The sequence below is a fragment of the Heteronotia binoei genome, chromosome 8 (genome assembly GCF_032191835.1).
Source record: "Heteronotia binoei isolate CCM8104 ecotype False Entrance Well chromosome 8, APGP_CSIRO_Hbin_v1, whole genome shotgun sequence".
Lineage (NCBI taxonomy): Eukaryota > Metazoa > Chordata > Lepidosauria > Squamata > Gekkonidae > Heteronotia > Heteronotia binoei.
In genome coordinates, this window is record NC_083230.1 from 85,651,032 (window position 1) to 85,673,802 (window position 22,771).

Sequence of the window (22,771 nt, forward strand, 5' to 3'; positions counted from 1 at the left end):
GTGATCACTGGTTTAAAGTAGTCAGTTGGGAAAGATGTCCTCTTTTTTGCTTTTCAAAATATGGTAACCTTAACATACACACATTCACTCTTAAGATTCATTAAATTCCTTTTCTTTATAGCCAACAATATATATTTCTATATATATTTTCTTGCATACATACAACTTATCTTCAGTCACACAGGAAAGATCCTTCTGCTGGGGTAGCAGCTGTTGCCAATACAATTTATAAAAAAAAATCTTCACAGTCAGATTTCCAGCGGCCAGTCAGAAGAAGCCCTGCTTGGCAAAAGCTCCACCCACTTTCTTAAAACACTTGACAGGCGCCAGGAGAAGTGTGGGCAGGCATCACCTTGTGGACCCTCCAGCTAGGAAAGAGAAGCAAATAGCCCTGTGTTTTTAACAGAACACTCATAGCACCTAAAAATCATCCCTACTTATGCAGTCCCATGTACCTCTAGGTAGAAAAGTCGGGTGTATGCTGCTTGTTAGCACTGTGGTACAGATGGAACAAAAAGGAGGACATGACAGATAGCCACCATAGTTGAGGAAATTCTGCATTCTGCTGCCTTCCTACATGACCACTATCAAATGAAAAATGCAGGTGGGGTGTGCACATTTTTCTGTTTCTATGGCCCTGGTGCATAAAGATAAGGGGCAAGATGAAGGCCTGTGAACTGAGGCTCCAGGACCCAGGAAACAACCCTTGTTGTAATGAAGAGGGTTTCTGTGCTGCCCCAGGATTTAACAGTTCTGTTTCTGTTGTGCTAGTGATAGTTACAGTGCCTCACTTGCTCTCTTCCTTTCCAGTTCAGCTCAGGCCTCCTCATAGAGTCCAAATGGAAAGTGACAGGAAGCCTTCCTACTGTTTGTCATGGCAGCTCCATAATGTCTCTCATTACTTAGAAGGACTGCTGGAGTATGAAGTAGCTTACAAAAAGCTAGGAGATCTTGATAAGGTGAGTATGAAGCGACACCCTACAGATGGCAAAGACTTGTAAATATTTGTTATTTCTAGGGTTGCTAGCCCTTGGTTTGTAAATACCTAGAGAGGGAAGGGTTTGGGGAGAGGAGGGACTTCAGCAGAATATAATACCACAGAGACTACCCTCCAAAGCAGCCATTTTCTTCAGGGGAACTGATCTCTGCTGCCTGGGGATCAGTAGTAAAAGTAAAAGTAGTAAAAGGAATCTCTAGATCCCACCTGGAGGTTGGCAACCCTAGTTGTTTCTCTGCATAAGTGCAAAGTAGTATTGTCATTGTGATGGAACCGGCCCGATTCTGCCTTCAGACCCGGTCCCGTCAGCTCCCTATTGAGTCGCCAACTCTTGGAGGGAGCTATTTCTCCTCCTGCCCCTTGGGCTCGCTGCCACCACCTGCTCAGTCCCGGGGTTCAGATTGAGAGGAACAGGACTCCCAATCCCCCTTTCCAGCTATGAGGCCAGGCCTCAAGGTCCTCTGCCACCCTGCACTTGGGTTTCACAGAGACCTCAGCGCTTCTTTGGGGCACCCCTGGAGGATTGGCACCTTATCCAACTGCATGCCTTCCCCCTTCCCCGGGGCCCCCTTCTCAACACAGCGTGGTCTAAAGCGGTCTGAGGATCTATGTGGTACAGAGTTTGACTGCCAGTATTTAAAACAGAAAAAACATTTATTTAAAAGAGAAAACGATAGGGAAAGAAAAACAAAACAAAAACAGTTGCCTTTAAAAAGTTAGCACAGCACAGCACACGCACAGCAAACAGCATAACAAAATAAAGGTGGTTTTTAAACGCATTGTCTTGTCCCTGGTCTAAACTTGCCCTGTCTTGTGAATTACTTACTTAGTTTGCCTGCCTGGGGCCTCCCAGGCAGGAGCCTCCATTTCTCACCACATGCTCGCTCGAGCGCTGGCTTCCAACTGCCCTTCTCTTCCTGCTAACACACATGCCAAGAACAAAAGCACTTCCTGCCTCTCTAGGAGATTTCCCCCCTAGCGTTGTTGGTTTGGCTCTGGAAGGGAGGGGGGGAGTGAGGGGAAGGCTACAAAGCCTGCTGAGGGATTTACTGACCCCTGCCAAATGAAGCACCACCACTGACTAAAATGGCGTTTCTCCACAGTCATGTTTCAAAAAGGGGAGGGGGAAGGACATTTTTAGAGTTTAGATTTACTATCAGATGTGTAGATTTGGTGATATTCCACACAATTCCAGTCTGTTTGGAGTTTAGACCTCCAAAAATCTAGGCACTACCAACATTTTCATGAGCCGTCTCAGAAGTGTGCAGAAAATGCAGTTTGGTACAAAATGCATCTGACTGGAGCTTGTTACTTCCACTTTATTGTACCAACTCCTAGCGTTGCCAGCCCCGAAGTGGTGGCTGGAGATCTCCTAGAAGTATAACTGAGCTCTAGGCTACAGAAGGTTAGTTTCCCTGGATAAAATGGCTGCTTTGGAAGGTGGACTCTATTGAATTATACCTTGGTAGGTTCTTCCCCTCTCCAAACCCCACCCTTCCAAGGCTTCATCCCTAATATCTCCAAGAATTTCCCAAACCAGAGTTAGCAAATCTATTTCCTAGTCCACTTCAAATTGCTGGAGTTTTACATATAAAGCCCTAACAAGTTTAGACACACTCTTGTGATCAGCAGAGGTCCAGCGGAGACATGGAGGGGGATAGCATGCAAGGCAGGGCCTTTTCAGCAGTGTCACACAAGCTCTGGAATTCTTTCCCTTGGGAGGTCCAGCTACCTCCTTCCATGACCACCTTTAAGTTCCAGGTCAAGATGTAATTATTTTAGCAGGCCTTTGACATGATATGGTATTCTTTGTAGTTTCCCTGCTGTTGTTTATCAGTGAGCTTCACTGTGAACATCTTTGCTTGTTGTTCATGCTGTTTTTATATCATTTCATTTTCCTCTTTCATTATTTTTATTGTCTGTGCTAGCCACCTAGTGAGTCCCCAGAGTAGTCTGGAAAGGATGGGAAAGACATGGCATCTCTCCTTGTGCTGCCTGGTCCCTGGGACATTCGCCTGGCATCCACTAGGATGACAGCCTTTTTTGTGGTGTCCCCATCCTGGTGGAACCAACTGTCAGATGATACACAGTCTCTGAGAGACTTACCTACGTTTCGAAGGGCCTGTAAAGCAGAGCTCTTCTGCTTGACTTTTAGTTAGTTGGGTTTGGTTTAGGTGGATTGCTTTCTAATTTTATTAGGATTATGTTTTTAAACTGAGATTTGTTAATGTTTCAGCTTCGGGACCACCTCTCATGGTATAATATTATGGGTTTAATGCAAGGAAGAGGCAAGGTGGTAGTGATCATAGCTCTGAACTCAAGACTGTTACGGGAAATGCTTGGGTCTCCTCTTCTAGATGGGGAAATTAGCAACAAGGAGACTTAGGTAGAGCGAATTAGGAGTGTGGATCTTCACTGATTATACGAAGGTCCAGTTCTCATAAATGAAAACTCTGGAGCGAATATATTTTATAATGTTTTACTGAGAAGTAATGAATAAAGCAGGGGTGTCGAACTCATATGTTATGAGTGCTGGATCTGAGATAAATAAGACCTTGTTGTGCTGGGCCATGTCGAGTTGGGCCAAGCCATGCCGGGCTGCACCATGTGTGTACCTATTTAAGATTAGGTAGCAGAGATATAAATTTTATGAAGGACTCAGACAAACACAAATATATATTTTTTAAAAACTTAAAACATGCTTAAAACATTAGCACTCATTGGTTTTAAAGATGCTTTCTTTGTATTCTCCCATGGGATCCAGGGAACTGGGCAAAGAAAGCTCTGGCTCTTTCCTTCCTTCCCCAGGGGACTGGGGGGGGGAGCTTCAGCCAATAGAAGGAAGAGAGGCTTGGCTCAATAGCTCTGCTGTGCAATTGAGAGAACCTGGCAAAAGCAAGCTGTTCCTCCCCATGGGAGGAGCCTCAGCCAATGGAGAAAATAGAGGTTTTGCTCTGTAGCTTCTGTGCAATTGAGCAAGCCTTGCAATGCAAGCTGTTATGCAGAAGGAAGCAAGATATAGGGAGAAGGATGCAGATGACAGCCAGTTGCTTGAGGGCCTAATTGGAGCCCTATGGCGGCCTGATTTGGCCCCCTAACTGCATGTTTGACACCCCTAGTATAAAGGGGTACAATCACACACACAAGCAATAAAACATACAATCAAGAACTAAGAAACTAGAGATTATCGATAGAGAATTGAAGGGTTTGGTTGAAGTTGGTTATACTACCTGTCCTTGAGTGCAGTGAAGAGAAGCGGAGGAGAGAACTTGCCTGACCAGCAAGACATACTCTAGAGACCCAATTACTAAGAGTAACTGGGGGTACAGACTGTATATGGCGCCTTACAGAATGGACCATGGGCTGGGATTTGGACACAGTTCTTATAGGGTTTGGAGGGGTGGGGCCCCTCCTGTAACTAAGGGGGCTTGATGGCCCAGTGATGTGCTTATATTGGTCACTTGAATGGATTTCCAGGCGGATACAATAGGGTGTGTCAACACAGCCGTGTTTGTCCAGATGAGTTAACAATAGGTCAGAGTGAGTTTTAATGTATTAATTAATTTTGGGTGGCACCCTGAGGAAGAGTAGACTTGGAAGATAAAGGAATTCCATAGTGTCAGACATTACCACAGCAGTAGGGAAAGAAGATAGTGGAATTCAGGTAATAAGTCAGGAAGGTGGTGACTTAATCAGATAGCCAGAGGTTAAGACAGAAACAGTACTCACCAGTTGAACTCATAGTGTTATCGCTCAGTTGGGATTGGGGTGAGCAATCAGCACAGGAAATATGTCTATGTTGCAATCTGAGCAAAGCCTCAACATTTCTCTGCTATGTCACATAGAGTGTTTCAGTTGGCCTTTTTATTTATTGATTGATTTGATTTGATTTATATCCCGCCCTCCCCGCCGGAGCAGGCTCAGGGCGGCTCACAACAATAAAATGAAAACAATTAATTTAAAAAATGTATAACATTAATACGACAATTTAAAATTCAATAATTAAAACAATCATTAAAACAATCTGGTGCTGATATCATATGTGGTTGTTTCGCTTCCAATGGCTTCAGTATTCTTACATTTTCTCCCACTATGACGGTAACTCTAGATCAGTTAAAGGCTAACCGGAAGAGTGTGATTTTACAGGCCTTGCGGAACTGGGCAAGGTCCCGCAAGGCCCTCAGTTCCTCCGGTAGCTGGTTACACCAGTTTTCTGATCATTTTGTTTCCTGGTCTTGGGATCCCCTTAGCTCAGATGCCTTTTGGATATTGGCAGGGCTTCTGGCCACAAGACTGAGAACCTGAGCCACCCAGGCCAACTTATATACACTTCAAGGTCCCCGTGCTAGCATGCCATTGGGTCATTCAGGGTCTCGTGATTGGAGCAGGGCAACAGGTATTTGGATCCTGCTGTCCATTGTTCCTGAGTCCCCAAGCTCAGTCCTTGCGTCTCCAATGAGCCAGGCAGGAACACACACAAATAGTCTTCACTTTGGTCTGCATACACAACCCCCAAAGAACATTACGCTCAGTCGATAAGAACTTGCTGGTGGCTGGTGGCCCAAGAGACATCCGGCTGGCCTTGACCAAGGCCAGGACATTTTCAGCCCTGGCCCCAACTTGGTAGAGCTCTCTCAGGGTTGCCAGGTCTGACTCAAGAAATATCTGGAGACTTTGGGGATGGAGCCAGGAGCAAGGTTATGACAAGCACAATTGAACTCCAAAGAGAGTTCTGGCCATTGCATTTAAGAGGCTGCAGACCTTTTAAATGCCTTCTCTCCATTTGAAAATAATGAAGGATAGGAGCACCTTCTCTTGGGGCTCATAGAATTGGACCCCCGGTCCAATATTTTTGAAACTTGGAGAGTGTTTTGAGGAGAGGTACCAGATGCTATGCGGAAAATGTTGTGCCTCTACCTCAAAAACAGCCCCCTGAGCCCCAGATACCCATAGATCAATTCTCCATTATAACCTATGGGAACTGGTCTCCATTGGAGTGCCCAGCGGACATTTCCCTCCCCCCACCCCACTTTCTGATAACCCTGAAGTGGAGGGGGGAGGGCCTCTGAACCAGGGGATCTCCTGCCCCCAACTGGGGATTGGCAACCCTAATTCTCTGCCAAATTAATAACATCCATGCCCTGTGGGACTTAATGCAGTCCACATGGCATGCAAGGCAGAGTTCCGCCAGGCATTTGGCAGAGGCCAGCAACAGCATCCATCTGGAAGGCACTCCTGTTTCTCCTGCCTCCCACCCCCCTACCCCCCTCATGAGGCAATGGTATATTTTTTGCAGCTTCACCACCATCTCATTGGTTATAGGTTATTTTTTGCTGTAATATGATAGGAATTTTAAATATGATTCTCTTACATATATGTTTTATATAGATGTGTATGGTCCTGAGCCCTGTTCCACAGGGAAGGGTAGTTTAAAAATTGAATTCAATAAATCAACTTTTTTAGCTGCCTCAAGACCACCTGGTTGTGAAAGGGGCATGTAAATTTAATAAATAAATTAAACATGACTAAATCAAGAAAAGCAAAGTGTGGAAATCCCATCAATCGACTAATAAGCCCAAGTGGTGAACAAGGCAAATTAGATGAGGGCTGATTTTAGGAGAGGCATCATTACAAGTCTTACTCTCATGGAACCTCTGGACTGGGTCTGGGAGCTCTAGATGTCAGGGCTGTCAAAGAGCCACTTAGGAATCCAGCCAGTGTCATAACAGGGAAACAGAAGCCTGAAGTTTCACCCACTGGATCAAGGAAGTCACAGGATGAGGTGCAGCAGGTACCACAGTCCTTATGTAGAAGTTTGCTCTGCAGATCCCTGTACAGTCTAGAATCTCCTCACTCTAGATATGAAAAACCAGACTTCCATGATCAACACATAAAAGAAACAGAGCAGTTTGAAACAATATTGATAAAACAGTCCTCAGCCTAAGAACAGTCCATAAAACAGCTTTTTTTAATCAAAAAAGGACCCCTTTCATTAAAGTGCAAAGATACAGCAGAAATACCTGGACTCAGAGGTGGTGAGTCCAGTGCTGCAGAAACACACAGACATGAGCTCCTCCAAACAAGGGTAGATCATGAACACATTCAAGTCTGAGTCCAATAGCACCTTTAAGACCAACATGAACACATAAGTTTATACCCAGAATTCAACTTTGTTGGACTTAAATGCACTTCTAGACTCAAACTTTGTTCTATTACTAAATCAACATGACTACCCACCAGAATCTACTCTCAAGTTCAGCCTTTTCAGCACACCTTTAGAATTCAAATACAGTCTGCCTTGGCTATCAGAAGTTTTGCAGAACAGGGATAGGAACGGCACATATAAAACCTAAATCGGAAAAGAACCTACTATGCTCCTGGCCTGGTTCTGACTTACTACAGGACATTTGCTTTATAGAGATGCTACGCAATGTTGTGGTCTGCACTGTTCTGTCTTGAAAACAGCAGTTTGTTTCCTTTGTGCAAACAGAACCCAGGGGTTTTTATTTTTGTTGCATTTCCTGGTTCTTTACGCAAAAATTGTCCTGTGAAATATGGTTAGTATTCAACATGATTCTTGTTACAATTGCATATAAAATGTGCATGACATATGAATGGCTTTAAAAAGCTGTAAGAATGCTGTTGGGAAAAAAATGGATGAATTTGGAACACCAATAATAAAATGAGGTAAAATGAAGAAAGTTAATGACAACAACATGCTATGCTAAAAAGAAATGAAAAAGTGGTACATGTGTACATCCCTGCTCTATACAATTGTTGGACAACCAGTTGCTCAGATGGAAGAAGTTATCTAAATTATGAGATACCCTGATGCGCTAGAAGGCAGCAAGGTACAAAAATGTTGTATAGTGACTACACCCAGTCATCACTTTCCTTTTGACTTCACTGCAGGCTGCCGCAATCTTGCCCATTACTTATGATCAGCAGTGGATAGAAATTGAGAATCTTTCTCCTGGCACAGAGTATGAGGCTGTTGTTCGTGTCAAGGTCCAAGATTACAGTGGTTACAAGAGCATATGGAGCCACTGGAGTACAACGTTAAAGTGGAGAACTTACCCAAAAGGTAGATTTCATAGTCTTTGAAATATATGACCCTTTTCTGGCATTATCATACTAGAAGCATGCATACAGAGAGTGTGCCACCTGCAATTAGGGTTGCCAACCTCCATGTGGAGACGAGGTCTCCAGTTATTACAATTGATCTCTAGATGACCAAGATCTATTCTCCTGGAGAAAACTACTGCTTTGGCAGGAGGGCTGTATGGCATTACACCCTGCTGAGGTCCCTCCCCTCCCCAGGCTCCACCCCCAAAATCTCCAGGTATTTCCTGGCCCAGAGTTGGCAAATCTACTTCCAGTCCTCCCAATATGCATGGCTAGGGGTCATTTCGTAAAAAAAGAGATGCCGGAGCTCATTAGCACAACTCATTTGCATAACTCATTTGCATGTGACACACACCCCTGACATCACCAGAAGGTGTACTAAATTATATCAGCTCAGCAGCTACCTTAAAATGCTTCTTGAATTATAACTGTCACAATAAAACCTTACTCCCATCATACTTTTTCAATTACTTTCTCCTATGTGGCCACAGTAGCATGATGAAGATTTCCATCTGCTTTACATGTTTTGGTTATTTCCCCATTTTTGTGGGGGAAAATATTAGAAAGTTTGTCAAATCTTAAGAGTTCAGCCAAATTCTCACAGGGGGGTTGAACAATGGAGCCCAGAAGCAAGGGTTTTTGTGTGTGTGTGTGTGGGGGGGGTGTATCCAGTATCCTTGCCAAGAAAACCCCATGAACAGAAACAAAAGGCTAAAAGATATGGCGGTGAAAGATGAGCCCCTCAGGTCAGAAGGTGCCCAATATGCTACTGGGGAAGAGCATTCAAGTAACCATAGAAAGAGTGAAGCGACTGGGCCATTGCCGAAAAGATGCTCAGCTGTGGATGTGTCTGATGGTGAAAGAACAGTCCAATGCCGCAAAGAACAATACTGCATTGGAACGTGAAATGTAAGATCTATGCATCAAGGTAAGCTAGATGTGGTCAAACAAGAGATGGCAAGACTGAACATCAACATTTTGGGAATCAGTGAACTAAAATGGATGGGAATGGGTGAATTTAACTCAGAGGATCACTACATCTATTATTGTGGGCAAGAGTCCCATAGAAGAAATGGTGTGGCCTTTATAGTTAACAAGAGAGTGAGGAAGGCAGTAATGGGATACAGTCTCAAAAATGACAGAATGATCTCGGTCCGTATCCAAGGCAAACCATTCAATATCACAGTAATCCAAGTCTATGCCCCAACCACTGATGCAGAAGAGGCTGAAGTGGACCAGTTCTATGAAGATCTACAACACCTTCTAGAATTAACACCAAAAAAAGATGTCTTCCTCATCATAGGGGACTGGAATGTCAAAGTAGGAAATCAAAAGGTGACCGGAAAAGGTTTGGCCTTGGAGAACAAAATGAAGCCGGGCAAAGGCTAATAGAGTTTTGTCAAGAGAACAAGCTGGTCATAGTGAACACCCTCTTCCAACAACCTAAAAAGGCGACTCTGCACGTGGGCATCACCTGATGGGCAACAAAGAAATCAGATTGATTATATACTCTGCGGTCAAAGATGGAGAAGCTCCTTACAGTCAGCAAAAACAAGACCTGGAGCTGACTGCAGCTTAGATCATGAGCTACTCATTGCAAAATTCAGGCTTAAACTGAAGAAAACTGGGGAAGCCATTAGGCCATTCAGGTTTGACCTTGATCACACCCCCTATGAATATACAGTGGTGGTGAAGAATAGGTTTAAAGAACTAGATAGCCAGAGTGCCTGAAGAACTATGGACGGAGGTTCGTGACATTGTACAGAAGGCAGCAATCAGCACCATCCCATAGAAAAAGAATTGCAAGAAGGCAAAGTGGCTGTCTGATGAGGCTTTACAAATAGCTGAGAAAAGAAGGAAAGTGAAAGGCAAAGGTAAAAAGGAAAGATTCACCCAACTGAATGCAGATTTCCAGAAAACAGCAAGGAGAGATGAGGAGACCTTCCTGAAGGAACAATGCAAAGCAATAGAGGAAAATAACAGAATGAGAAGGACAAGAGATCTCTTCAAGAAAATTGAAGAAATCAAGGGAACGTTTTGTGCAAAGATGGCCATGATAAAGGACAAAAATGGCAGGGACCTAACAGAAGCAGAAGAGATCAGGAAGAGGTGGCATGAATACACAGAAGAATTATACAAGAAAGATCTCAATGTCCCGGACAACCATGACAGTGAAATCGATGACCTTGAGCCAGACATCCTGGAGAGTGAAGTCAAATGGGCTTTAGAAAGCATTACTAACAACAAAGCAAGCGGAGATGACGGTATCCCAGTTGAGCTATTCAAAGTCCTAAAAGATGATGCTGTTAAAGTGATGCACACATGTCAACAAATTTGGAAAACACAACAGTGGCCACAGGATTGGAAAAGATCGGTTTATATTCCAATCCCAAAGAAGGGTAATGCCAAGGAATGTTCAAACTATCACACCATTGCACTCATTTCACATGCCAGCAAGGTCATGTTAAAGATCCTACAAGCTAGGCTTCAGCAGTATGTAGATCAGGAACTACCAGAAATTCAAGCTGGGTTTCAGAGAGGTAGAGGAACTAGAGATCAAATTGCCAACATTCGATGGATTATGGAGAAAGCATGGGAGTATCAGAAAAATGTCTATTTCTGCTTCATTGACTAAGCTAAAGCCTTTGATTGTGTGGATCACAACAAACTGTGGCAAGTCCTTAAAGAGATGGGAGTACCAGACCACCTCACATGTCTCCTGAGAAACCTGTATAAGGGTCAAGAAGCAACTGTCAGAACGGGATATGGAACAACTGATTGGTTTAGAATAGGAAAAGGAGTTCGACAAGGATGTACATTGTCACCATGCTTATTAAATTTATATGCAGAGTACATCATGCGGAATGCTGGCCTGGATGAAGCACAAACCGGAATTAAGATTGCCGGGAAAAACATCAGCAACCTCAGATATGCAGATAACACTACTCTAATGGCAGAAAGTGAGGAGGACCTAAAGAACCTCTTGTTGAGGGTGAAAGAGCACAAAAGTAGACTTGAAACTCAACATCAAAAAACCTAAGATTACAGGCCATGGCTGAGTGGCTCAGACTGAGTGGACTGACATTGAATCCTGCGAAGACAGAGGTCCTTTGTTTGGGCCGTCGGGGGCCGGGGGGGGAAATCCCCCTGCCAGCTTTTGGCGGTGTCCCGCTGAGGCCGGCGGACAGGGTCAAAAGCCTGGGGGTGCTGCTGGAGCCGTCCCTAAATATGGAGGCCCAGATAGCAACCACTGCCAAGTCCGCGTTTTTTCATCTTAGACGGGCAAGGCAGTTGGCCCCCTTCCTGGACCCCGACGACCTAGCAACAGTGATCCATGCTACGGTCACCTCGAGGTTGGATTACTGCAATGCCCTCTACATGGGGCTGCCCCTGTGCCGGACCCGGAAACTGCAGCTGGTGCAGAATGCCGCAGCCCGGCTGTTATTGGGCCTCCCAAGATGGGGGCACATTCGGCCGGGTCTTCGGGCTCTGCACTGGCTTCCAATAATATACTGAGTCCGGTACAAGGTGCTGGTCATTACCTTTAAAGCCCTATATGGCCTGGGACCTGCCTACCTGAGGGACCGTCTCTCCCCACACGTTCCCCAGAGAGTACTGAGGTCTGGGACTCAAAATCTTCTCACCATCCCCGGGCCCAAGGAAGTGCGCCTCAAAATAACTAGGGACAGGGCCTTTTCCACAACGGCCCCTATGTGGTGGAACCAGCTACCGGAAGAGGTGCGGGCCCTGCGGGATCTTACTCAGTTCCGCAGGGCCTGTAAGACGACCCTCTTCCGGTTAGCCTACGCCTGACTAGACAAATGTAGCTTTCTAGATCTTAGATTTTTGTGATTATACTGCACAGTTTTAATGTAAAATGTAAAATTTTAAGGTTTTTAGGTTTTAAATGTTTGAATTTAAATGTATTAATTTGTTCCGATTTTATTGTTTTATTATTTGTTGTAAGCCGCCCTGAGCCACTTGTGGGAAGGGCGGGATATAAGTTACGGAATAAATAAATAAATAAATAAGATCATGTCATCTGGCCCCATCACACTTTGGCAAATAGAAGGGGAAGACATGGAAGTAATGACAGACTTCCCGTTTCTGGGGTCCAAGATCACTGCAGATGGTGACTGCAGCCATGAAATTAAAAGACGTTTGCTCCTTGGGAGGATAGCTATGGCGAACCTGGGCAGTATAATAAAAAGTAGAGACATCACCCTGCCAACAAAAGTCCATATATTCAAAGCGATGGTATTCCCAGTGATAATGTATGGCTGTGAGAGCTGGACCATAAGGAAGGCCGAGTGCAGAAGAATAGATGCTTTTGAGATGTGGTGCTGGAGAAGACTCTTGAGAGTCCATTGGACTGCAAGAAGTTCCAATCAGTCAGTCCTACGGGAAATCAACCCAGGCTGTTCCCTGGAAGGTCAGATGCTGAAGCTGAAGCTCAAATACTTTGGCCACCAAATGAGAAGGGAGCACTCCCTGGAGAAGATCCTGATGCTAGGAAAGACAGAAGGCAAAAGAAGAAGAGGACGGCAAAAGATGAGATGGCTGGACAATGTTACTGATGTAACAAACATGAATTTGAGCAGACTTCAGAGGATGGTGGAAGACAGGAGGAACTGGTGTGACTTGTCCATGGGGTCACAAAGAGTCAGACTTGACTGTGCGACTGAACAACAACAAAGAAAGAGCACAATAAAATTTAGAGATTGCAGAGTTCCACTCTTGTAAGCTCCTACCCAAAATGAGGCCTGTACATGGCTATTGTGTTGTGTGAAGAGGAGAGGGGGCTAGGTGTATTTACCATTTGTGTGTGGCCCTAGTGTACATGAACACAAACCTTGAAAATCAGTGGTCACCTCACACACACCAGAGCTGTATGTGCATGATGTTGCCCCTGATCACACAACATGGCAACCAGACATATCAGGGGCATCTATACAAGGTTGGGAGGCTCCCAGTATGTGTGATCATAATGCCTGAATAGTGTTTTTGTCTTCAGTTAATGACTAAACAAAGAGAGGTCAGAAATCTCTCTTCTGCTGATTTGTACTTTGTTTTCTTTCTAGTTATTCCTGAAGAACTATCCTTACTTAGCTTCCTTCCAGCTCTTCTAGCCTTTGGCATCAGTTCAATCTCCATCTTCCTCATTGTTGCTATCTCGCTGGTCAAAACACGGATACCAAAATGGTAACATTGAAATCTCATTTTTACTCTTCTCTTCTGGAATATTTTGTGTTTTTTAGGCAACTGATAGCTGTCCACCACACTGACTGTTCTCAAGAGCCCCTACCTCTGAAGCAGCTGTAGATCCTTAACCTGATTTGCAAGCACTGCTGTTATATGTGCTTGTCCAGTGGCAACCAAATGACTAGTCTCTGCAAACAGCCAACAAACAAAAAGGTGTAGAGCTGGGCTGATATATAGCCAGGGCCAGCTTCATGGCATCTGGTGCTTGAGCCAAGGTCCCGCCCCCCTGCCCCTTGACCCACCACCCTTGCAATGCCCAGCCATTTCATGTTATTCTAGGTTCAGAGCATTTTATATTTTTAGTTTCTGCTGTGACCCTTGTGCTTTTTCTTCATGTTTTATTTTAAAAAATAGCATTGCCAATTCCCACTATTCCCCCACCTTTCCATTTAAAAAAATATATCACAAGGGTTTTAAGCATGTTTATATTTTTAAGTTAAAAATAATATCTTTAATTGTGTTTATCTGTATCCTTTTTAAAGTTTATTGTTAGGGAAACTGCTCTCAAAATGAGATTGGGGAATTAGATTGAGAGACAGCTGGCCCAATAGGAATCTTTGTTATCTGTGTATACCAGGCTCAACCATTCAGATAGTCAATGCTCAATAAACTGGACTCTAATTTAGTAAAATCAATTGTAATTTATTTGAGACAATAGTTCTTTCACACAAGATACAAAAGCAATCTCACATTCACACAGGTCTAAAGAAATATAGAGAGATCGATAGGGGAACATAAAAGGATGGACATACAGGGTGATACTACCTCTCGCAGACTCCAAGGAAGGCTCCGATGGCGACGAATGAGGGAATGGGGGAATGGACCCGAAACTGATCAGGAATCGGGGATGGATCTATACAGCGGAATAAGGGGGTTGCTGAATAGAGAGCACACCTGTGGGTAGCTAGTCCACAGGTTATATAGTGTCACCTTAGTCCTGAGGGAATGGGAGGTGACTGGGAGTGGTAATGGGAGGTTCCGCTGATGACCAAGAAGGCTGGACACCGGCTGGACCAATGGCGAGTCTATGGCGACACCTGATTGGGTGCATGCTTCAACCAATGAACATCACCTTCATCCTGGGCATCCTGGAAACTTCCAAGTTGCGACAGGGCCTGGGGCGGCTCCAATGATATCAGTATGGGAATGGTTGGGTGATTGGGAGGAGATGGGATTAACTGGGAAGGTGACAATAGAGAATCAGATATGGACCTAGGTATTCCGGTGTAGACAAAAGGGCTTGGAGATATCAGGAGAGATCCTTCCTCTTTCTCATCATCTCCTGGGTGAAGCCTGTTGTTCAGGATATTACTTGGCAATCAGGATTAATAGTGGAGCCATTAATCCATTCATAAACGAGATAGGTTGCTTGTGGGCTAGGAATGACTCAAGGTGTGTACGTGTAGTTCCCACTAAGAAGGAATGAAGCCCAACCAGACAGGAAGATGGCTACATGTGGCGTTAGCGAAACACAGTGGCTTCCATGCTTAGCGCTTCAACACCGTTCGCCTGGACAGCTCCGTGGCGGCGTAGCCTCCTCCTCGCCATGGCGGATTCCACGCGATAGCGGGGAAACGTTCGTGTGCGTCTGCAGACACTCTGTGCCTGTCTCAAGCACTTGTATACTTGGTAGTTGGTACACAGGAGTCTTACGTAGTTCCTGGATAGCTTTACTCGCATTCACTGGCCAGGCGGATGCAAGCTCACTTCTCCAGGCGCCCTGGCAACCATGTTTGTGACAGAGGGGTCATTTTCTCACAGTTCCCCCCCTCGAGACTGACGTCACCGTCTAGTGGCAAAGTCTCGTATACATAAAAGATAGAAAAAGAAAAACGGGGGCTACGGTAAGCGGGCGGTGAGCCCTTGAAACGGGGGTGTCTACTAGGGAATACCGGCTACCTGCAAAAAGGTTGGAGCCACTATCTAAGACTACTCAAAACACAATTTTAAAAATGCCAATGGGCCGTCAGATCCTTCCTTGGCGTTCATGCTTACAGGGAGGCCTGTTGGGATACATTGTGCATACTCAGCATTTCATGTAGCATTATAAAATCCATAAAAACACATGGTAAAATCACATAATACAAAGTATTTGAATCAAAGATTACTTAAAAGCAAAATCATGCGCGCAGTCTAGGCCAGCTAGGCTGCAATAGTTGATTGGGTAGGAAATAAACATTACATATTATCAGCGGATCCACGAGGCAAAGCAATCCTTCGGGATCTCCATATTACATTTCATACTCATAAAATCCTAACACTATGCTAATACATAATTCATCTAGCTATTTTCTGACCTTTGGTCTTCAGGCTTCTTCTTCTCCCCCCCCCTCGATAACCTTCCGCGCTGGGGACAGAAGAGGCTTCCCTTCTCATTCGGCTTGTCTGTAGTCTTTTCCTGGAGGGGAGGAGGTTGGCGGCGCCGAGTAGTCTGCTGCGGTTATCCCCCCCCCCTTGTATCCAGGCTGCCCACAGTGAAGCCAAGTTTCCAGCGGAGCATGCTCAACACGGAAACCTCCGACGTTGCTCGGACCCCGTCGGGGGTTCGTCCACATGACCCGGGGAGACCCTATCTGGAGGGGTCTCCCATGCACTCATGCAAATGAAGAGGAAAAAGGATTCTGGGAGAAATTTTCGCACGCTTTTGGTTATGTTTATACATGTTTTGGACAACATTTAGCAAATTCTGGCGAAGCATTTCTACACAACCAGATTTCCTAATGAGTTTACAGTCTTCTATAGTTTGACTTTAGATTGCTTCCTTCAACCTTAAAGCATGTCGCTCCTCATGCCTTCCCGGCTTTGCGGAGGGGGGAAGCATGCGTCTGGAAGTGCGGACCCATGGGTCACCACCCCGAACCGGGGAGCACGGCCGCGGAAAGGCCTCTCCTATTGCTGTAGGTTCGGGGAAGTTGATCCAAGGGTCGCTTTCCTTATTTTAATCGGGAGCCCGTGTGGGCTCCGGAGAGCCAGCTATAAGCATGGCTCTCTTTTAGGGCCTATTGGAGTCCCTCCCTGACTGGGAGGGGGGGACTCCCCCTTTACTTGGTAAAAGATAGATAAAAATGAATAAATAAGAAAAACATACACACAAGAAAACTTTAGTCCAAGTTGGTATTTGGCCTAAGGTTCCCTGCCCGTCAATCAAGGTTCTGACCGGCAGGGGTGGGATCTGGGTTGCATGGTAGTTCCTACTTCCTGTGAGGTCGTGCCCATATCATGATGCCAACAACCCGTCGGTGGGCGTGGGAGATGCAAATGACCCTCTTGAAAGGCAGTTTAGGGGATTTTTCCATTTCCCCACACTAACCTGGCTGTACAGTGGAAATCATGGAGAGAAGTGTGTCGAGTTGGGCCAGTTACTCCATTGGGTAGGCTTCTCCGAACCTACACCATAAGGAGAGGCCTTTGCCTCGGCAACTCCCAACCTGGAGATGCTCCTTGGGAAACCGAGAAAGAGCCCCTGCAAAAAGGGATAACTTGGTTCTCACACCCTCCGTCTCCATACTCCCTGGTTCGGCCCTGCAATTTTTCCGAAAAGCCTGCCCACCCAAGGGCGGGCACCCTTTCTTTGTATAAAAACAGATCTCTAAATATACACACATGGGTATGACCAGTCGAGAACCCCTCTTGTGTTACCCCTCCCGCCCGGGAGATGGCAACTGATACACTGCCACGTCACTTCTTCCGCATCGCACCGCCGTCTATCGGCAGACAGGGCGGTTTACAGAGGCGCCAGGCAGGGATGACATACAGTTTCTTACGCAGACCAAGTGGGAGGCACATATGCAAATATCCTCTTGCTCTGAAGTGGGTCTCTTGAATCATTGTGGGGGCACCCCCTTACAAAAATACCCCAAAAAGGCTTTCGTCACCCTCACATGGCTTTCCTATTATGGGGTGCATCTTTTCCTTAGGGAGCAACCGAGTCACTGTGACTTGGGGGTGTCTCTGTGTGCTTAGCTTTCCCGGTGGGGGCCGGGCTCAAACATTCCGCCTGGGTCCGTGTGCGCCTTTACAAACTCGGGGTGCCCCTGCACGTATGGCACCTGGTGCAGAGTCTGTTCTGGCCCCCTGAGACCCTAGGTGGGCGGAACTTTTAGCTGGAGCTCCGCGCTCCGGAGGGCAAGTGTCACCACCTGCCCTCTTTTAACCCTCAGGGTCGCCTCGGCGGCCCAACTTCTCTGGTAAAAGATAGATAAAACTTAAAATCAACAGTTCATTGCCAATATGTGGCGTTGGAACTCCAAGTCCCAGATGTCCCTAGCCCTGCGCTTCGGGTTAGTGCATGCGCAAAGTGCCTTTATGCAGATGAACTAAGCCTAAGATGAACTAAGCCTAAGCAAGGTATTAAAAAGCATTTTCCAATAAGTGGACCTGGGTTCGGCCCGCTCCTGTGGGAATAGCGGCTCGTGGAAGGGCCACTGTTCAGGTGTGACATTGGCCCCAAAATCGCTCTTCACCTGTGTTGCTTTTAACCTAAAAGATAGTCGATGGACGCGGGGCGCCCGAGGGAGGTGGTTTCCCTAAGCTCCTCGGTTCGGGTGCTCATGCACAGCCTGAGTCCCTCCCACAGTTATGTGGGTAAGGGCTGCACGCTCGGGCGTCCCAATGGGTCAGAACAGAGGCTGCACCAGGTTCCTGATGCTTTGAGTGTCTGCAACTTCTTCCCCTCTCCGTTCCCTGTGTTCCTTCAGGATCACGGAGCGCCGGAAGAGCCACAGAGCTCAAACACTGGACTACTGGGAGTCTCTCTGGGTCAGAACAGGTTCTGTCTCAGAGTCACTTTGGGCCTTGTAGTGATGGATCACTTGGTGGGACTGCAGCGTTTGAGGACTGCTATCTAGACTACCAAGAAGTGATTCAACACTTGCAAGGATACCCTGAGTTTGTTCTGCTCAATTTGTGCTTCTCTCACCCTACCCCCTTGGGCTAACAAGCCCACCCTTTACATGGTAAAAGATAGAACCTTTCATGGGAGCAAAGTGAGGGGCTATGGGATACTGACATTCAGAATTTTAAACTGGCTGTGGGGACTACATTTCCCATCGTCCTCCGCTTCCCAGCCCAAAAGTTGGGGCATGTGCAGAAGAGGTTTATGCAAATGCCTCAAGTTCAGGGTTTCCTGGGAGCGACGGGGCAGTGGGGTTTTCAATCACAAAAGCTTTATCCCTGGGTGAATAAGGAGGGGGAGGTTTCCCAAACCCATAAACATGATGCAGGGATTTAGAATATAGTGTAGGCTGAGTTACCATTTGACTTATTGTGACCTTTTAGTTAGTTGGTGGGATCGAGGCACCAAAGGGGGAAGATCGGGCGGCTTTATCCCGTGACCCGGCCGGTCCCCGCTGTTGTAAAACATGTGGGGCTGCAGAACCGGGGGTCTCAGCGGGTCAGTTGAACTGAAGCGCCTGGCACAATCCAGTTCAGATGGGAGCCTGAAGTCGCACGGCTGACCCCGCGAACATGCGGGAGTCTTCCAATGAAGACTTCTGAACCCTCGAGAGGCATCTCTTGTCCTCCCTTGCAAGTGCTACCTTGCCACTGCTGGTCCGCAGTCCACGGTTCGGTATTGTCGCTTTTCCCCTCTCCCCTTCCCCTGGGCTACACAGCCCTCCCTTACAAGTAAAAGAAAAGCTCTTGGGAAAGGGAATAAAAGGGGGGAAACCCCCCCCCCCCCGTGAGTGGGGAGGGGATTCAAGGAGCTCTTAGGGCTTCTCAATGACGAGGGGACGATATCTCCACATGGTTTGGAGTTCGTCCACCTTCTTCAGCTGCTTTCTCAGCCAGCACCCCAGGACAATTATTACAATACAGAGAATAATTTGGAAGACCAAGATAACTACAATAGGGTGCAGGGCTACATTTAGTATGGCTGACCCAGTCGGACTCCAGCCAAGAAGCGTGTCAAGGAATGAATGTTTTCCCGTGTCCTTGATTTGTGTTAAAAGGCTGGAGATTTCATGCCCATCGTGTTTAACCACCATGGCTGCTGTATCTCCACTCCTCTTAATGTCTTGCAAGGTTTGCTTTAAAAGGGGATGAGACAACAAGGATCTAATCGCTCGTAGCCCCATGCCCAGAAAGACTGGTTGAATAAATTTAAATAGGCTAGGGGCCAACAGGATTTCTTCCCTAGTCCATATGGGGACTGTGAAGTCTATGTCACATCCTACAATGGAGGATAGGTTGCAGAAACATCTGTTGACACCTGGCAACATGGGTTGGATGTGGAAGGTATTTATGATGAGATACTCACAGTGTGTCCTCACGCAAGCACACCCCCTTCCTAAATACACAAAAGCGGAGGCATTCTCTTGCCTAAGCGCATATTTGCATTCTCGAGGAAAGTCCCTTAGGGGGTTCACACAGGGGTGGTGAGTTTGTAGAGTCTGCTCATCACAAATAAATCCCAAGTTGTCTTTATGCACACACGCCTGTAAATCTACTGCTTCCCAACTTCCGTTGTCATTCCTAGCCCACTTATCTGAGTCTGAGGAATACAAGACTTCGGTTGGCCCCACTTGCAGCCCTAGCGGCACAACGGGGTGTACATAAAAGAACCTTTTTGCAGTGGGCATCAGGATGAGAAGTCTCCGTTCCTGCCTGTCCACAGAAAAAGATGTATTAACCAGAGTCCACCAGGCTTCCAATTCCAGTTGCGGGGCGGGAATTTCTGGTCTAATTAACTGCTTGATTTCTAAAGGAATATTTCCCTCCGTGGCCTGTCTGATCATGCCCATGGTTACTGCCAAATTCATAGCTTGAGCCTGGGTGCACGCCAGTGCCAAAGAAATATTGACCTGTAGAGATTGAGTGCCTTTCAACAGCAAGGCAAAATCCCTTTCGATTTGGTTTTCCCAATTTACTAAGATGGAGCTGATAGAATGCTGGACTTCAGAGATGGTGTGGAAAGAGTCATTAATGGGTTTTCCCAGCTGAGAAATATAGGAGGTAGCATAGGCAAATTTATTTGCTAGCGTTTCTATATTAATAGAGTCTAAGACCGCTACTCCTCCAGCAACTGGTGCTACCCAGTCTCCTACAGATCGTTTCGATCTGCGAGGTGTGTTCCCCACCCATAACTGCAGCCAAGCTTCCCAACCCTTTTTACTGGGTTCCAAGTAGGGAGCACATTGTGGCAACTTTTCGACGGTATTTAATCCCGTCAGGCTGACCCTGATTTCCTTTAGTACCATCTGTGGGCGAATTAAAACTTGCTCCCTTATATCTCGCTTAATCACATGGGAGCCAATTATATGAGAGTTGGCATTCAGAGTGGTTTCAGCGTCTACGATGAGAGGATTAAATTGGAGCTGAGTGAGATTTCCTATAAGGAGGGTGTAGTTTCCTTCCTCCGATTGAAGTTTTGTACTGAAAATACCTAGTTTAGTAAATTTCGTAACAGTCATTTGCCCCTGCTGGCATAGAGGGTCTATTACCATAAACCAGTCGGGGGGTCCCTGTGTTTCTAATTCTGAATCAGTAACAACCCAATTTCTATTTGTCCATGTAGTTAGCTGGTAGTGCTGCGTCTCTCCACTAGGTGTCTGTATCGAGAACGCAAGTGATTTTTCTATTCTAGAGCCAATGGATAATATAAATTTGAAAGAGTCTCCTGCTTTCCATACTGCGGTCGACACAATGGCAATTTCACAGTATGGCCCCATATCCTCAGTAAACCCTTTAGAGGCTGGAGTAGCGCTAGGAGTTATCTTAGGAATTGTTGTCAATTTCCGTGGGCCCTTTGGAACATAAACACAATGCATTGGCACTAAAGGTCTCATGGTATCCTCATGAGAAAAGCAGTACAATTCCTGTGTTAACATTCTGGTACCAGCACATAGCAAAATCATATTTGGTGGTCTAACCCATTCTTCGTCACAGCTGCAAAAGTCATAGCTGTTTCTGGGAAGTCTGCTGTCATTTTCCCCATAATTAGACTTTATGACCTTACATAGCATGACTTCTTTGGGATACTTTGGGAGTTTTACATCTCCAATGAGAGAATGGGACTATGGTGGGCAATACTGCCCTATTAGCTGTACATTCCTTGTGCATTAACATTACATATATATAATACATTGTTCCCCATAACAACCTCACCTTTGTATTCTGGTAATCCATATTGTGTACCTAGAATAAAAGATAAAATTGTGCTGTAGACCCTTATTGCTATATCTACAGGCTTAAAGGGGTTACAGTACTAAAGCAAGGTTAGGAGAGAGAGGAAAGGAAAAGAGCAATTCACAGAAAAAAAACTTGCTGCAATTCTAAAATTACATGGTTGTGTTCTGTGTTCTTGTCTCTTATACCCCCCCCCCCCCTAGATTACTGTGTACAGGTCTCTGTCTCAGGAATCTTTTCTATTTTTGACTTGTTCAAGTTACACCTAGAGTGAGGAATGTGTCGCTTAGGGAGAAATCTACCGGTTCGGGGCATGGCATAACAGAGATCTGTCGGATTTCAGTTCTTTTCTGCGGCGGTGCCGCCTCAAGTTGCTGAATCGGGTTAGTGGTGGCGGGAGCAGTCCCCTTCCATTCCTTGAGTTGGGAACAGTGGAAGTACTTTCGCCAAGCTTCTCCGTTCTTTTTCTGGATCTCCACTTGGTAAACTGCTGGACTGATCCTCTGTGTTATTGGGACCGGACCTAACCATTTGGCTTCCAGGGAGTGCTCGTTTTGCGAGAATTTCCTATATAGCACTAGCTGTCCTGGATCCCATACCCGAGGGTTTTTAACCCAGCCTAGTCTTTGATCCATTGCCTGTTGTGTTTTTCCTAGTTGTTTAGCTACCTCTAGGTGGATATTGTGGACCTCCGTGACTAGTGATTGCACCCACGCGTCATTCACAACCACCGGCATCCAGTCAGATGTAAGTTGTGTTTTGAGCCAGAAGGCTTCTGGCAACACCATTTTCCTTCCTGTCATGACCATATGCGGTGTGTGACCATGGACGGCGGTAGTTCCCCTCAGCGCCATTAGGATAATGGGCAGCTTCTCGTCCCAATCCCTGCCTGTGGATTTTACTACTTTCCGTAAGGCTTCCTTGATGGTCCGGTTTGTCCTCTCAATTGCTCCTGAGGCTTGGGGGTGTCCAGCAATGTGAAACCGCTGTTCCACCCCCAAGGCTTTGCACAATTCCTTCGTGACCTCTCCGATGAAGTGTGACCCCAAATCCGAGTCCATGACCCTCGGGATCCCCCATCTCGTCCATAGGTGGTTGAATAAAATTTTAGCAGTTGTAGCAGCAGTGTTATATTTACAAGGGAAAGCCTCCACCCATTTGCTGAAAGGATCGATCACCGTGAGGCAGTATCGATTTCCTCTTGCTGTGCGGGGAAGGGGGCCGATAAAATCAATTTGTATTCGAGCCCAGGGTCCCTCT

General features: G+C 46.0%; 1 protein-coding gene across 1 annotated transcript in view; it reads left to right on the forward strand.

The window, feature by feature from the left end:
• The first annotated feature begins 662 nt into the window (after positions 1-662).
• Positions 663-22,771, forward strand: part of IL2RB (interleukin 2 receptor subunit beta) — a 36,584-nt gene continuing 14,475 nt past the window's right edge. The window contains exons 1-4 of the mRNA XM_060244434.1: positions 663-711; positions 811-959; positions 7,910-8,081; positions 13,216-13,324. Of these exons, the coding sequence (XP_060100417.1) occupies positions 663-711; positions 811-959; positions 7,910-8,081; positions 13,216-13,324 (479 nt within the window). The remainder of the gene's footprint in view (positions 712-810; positions 960-7,909; positions 8,082-13,215; positions 13,325-22,771) is intronic.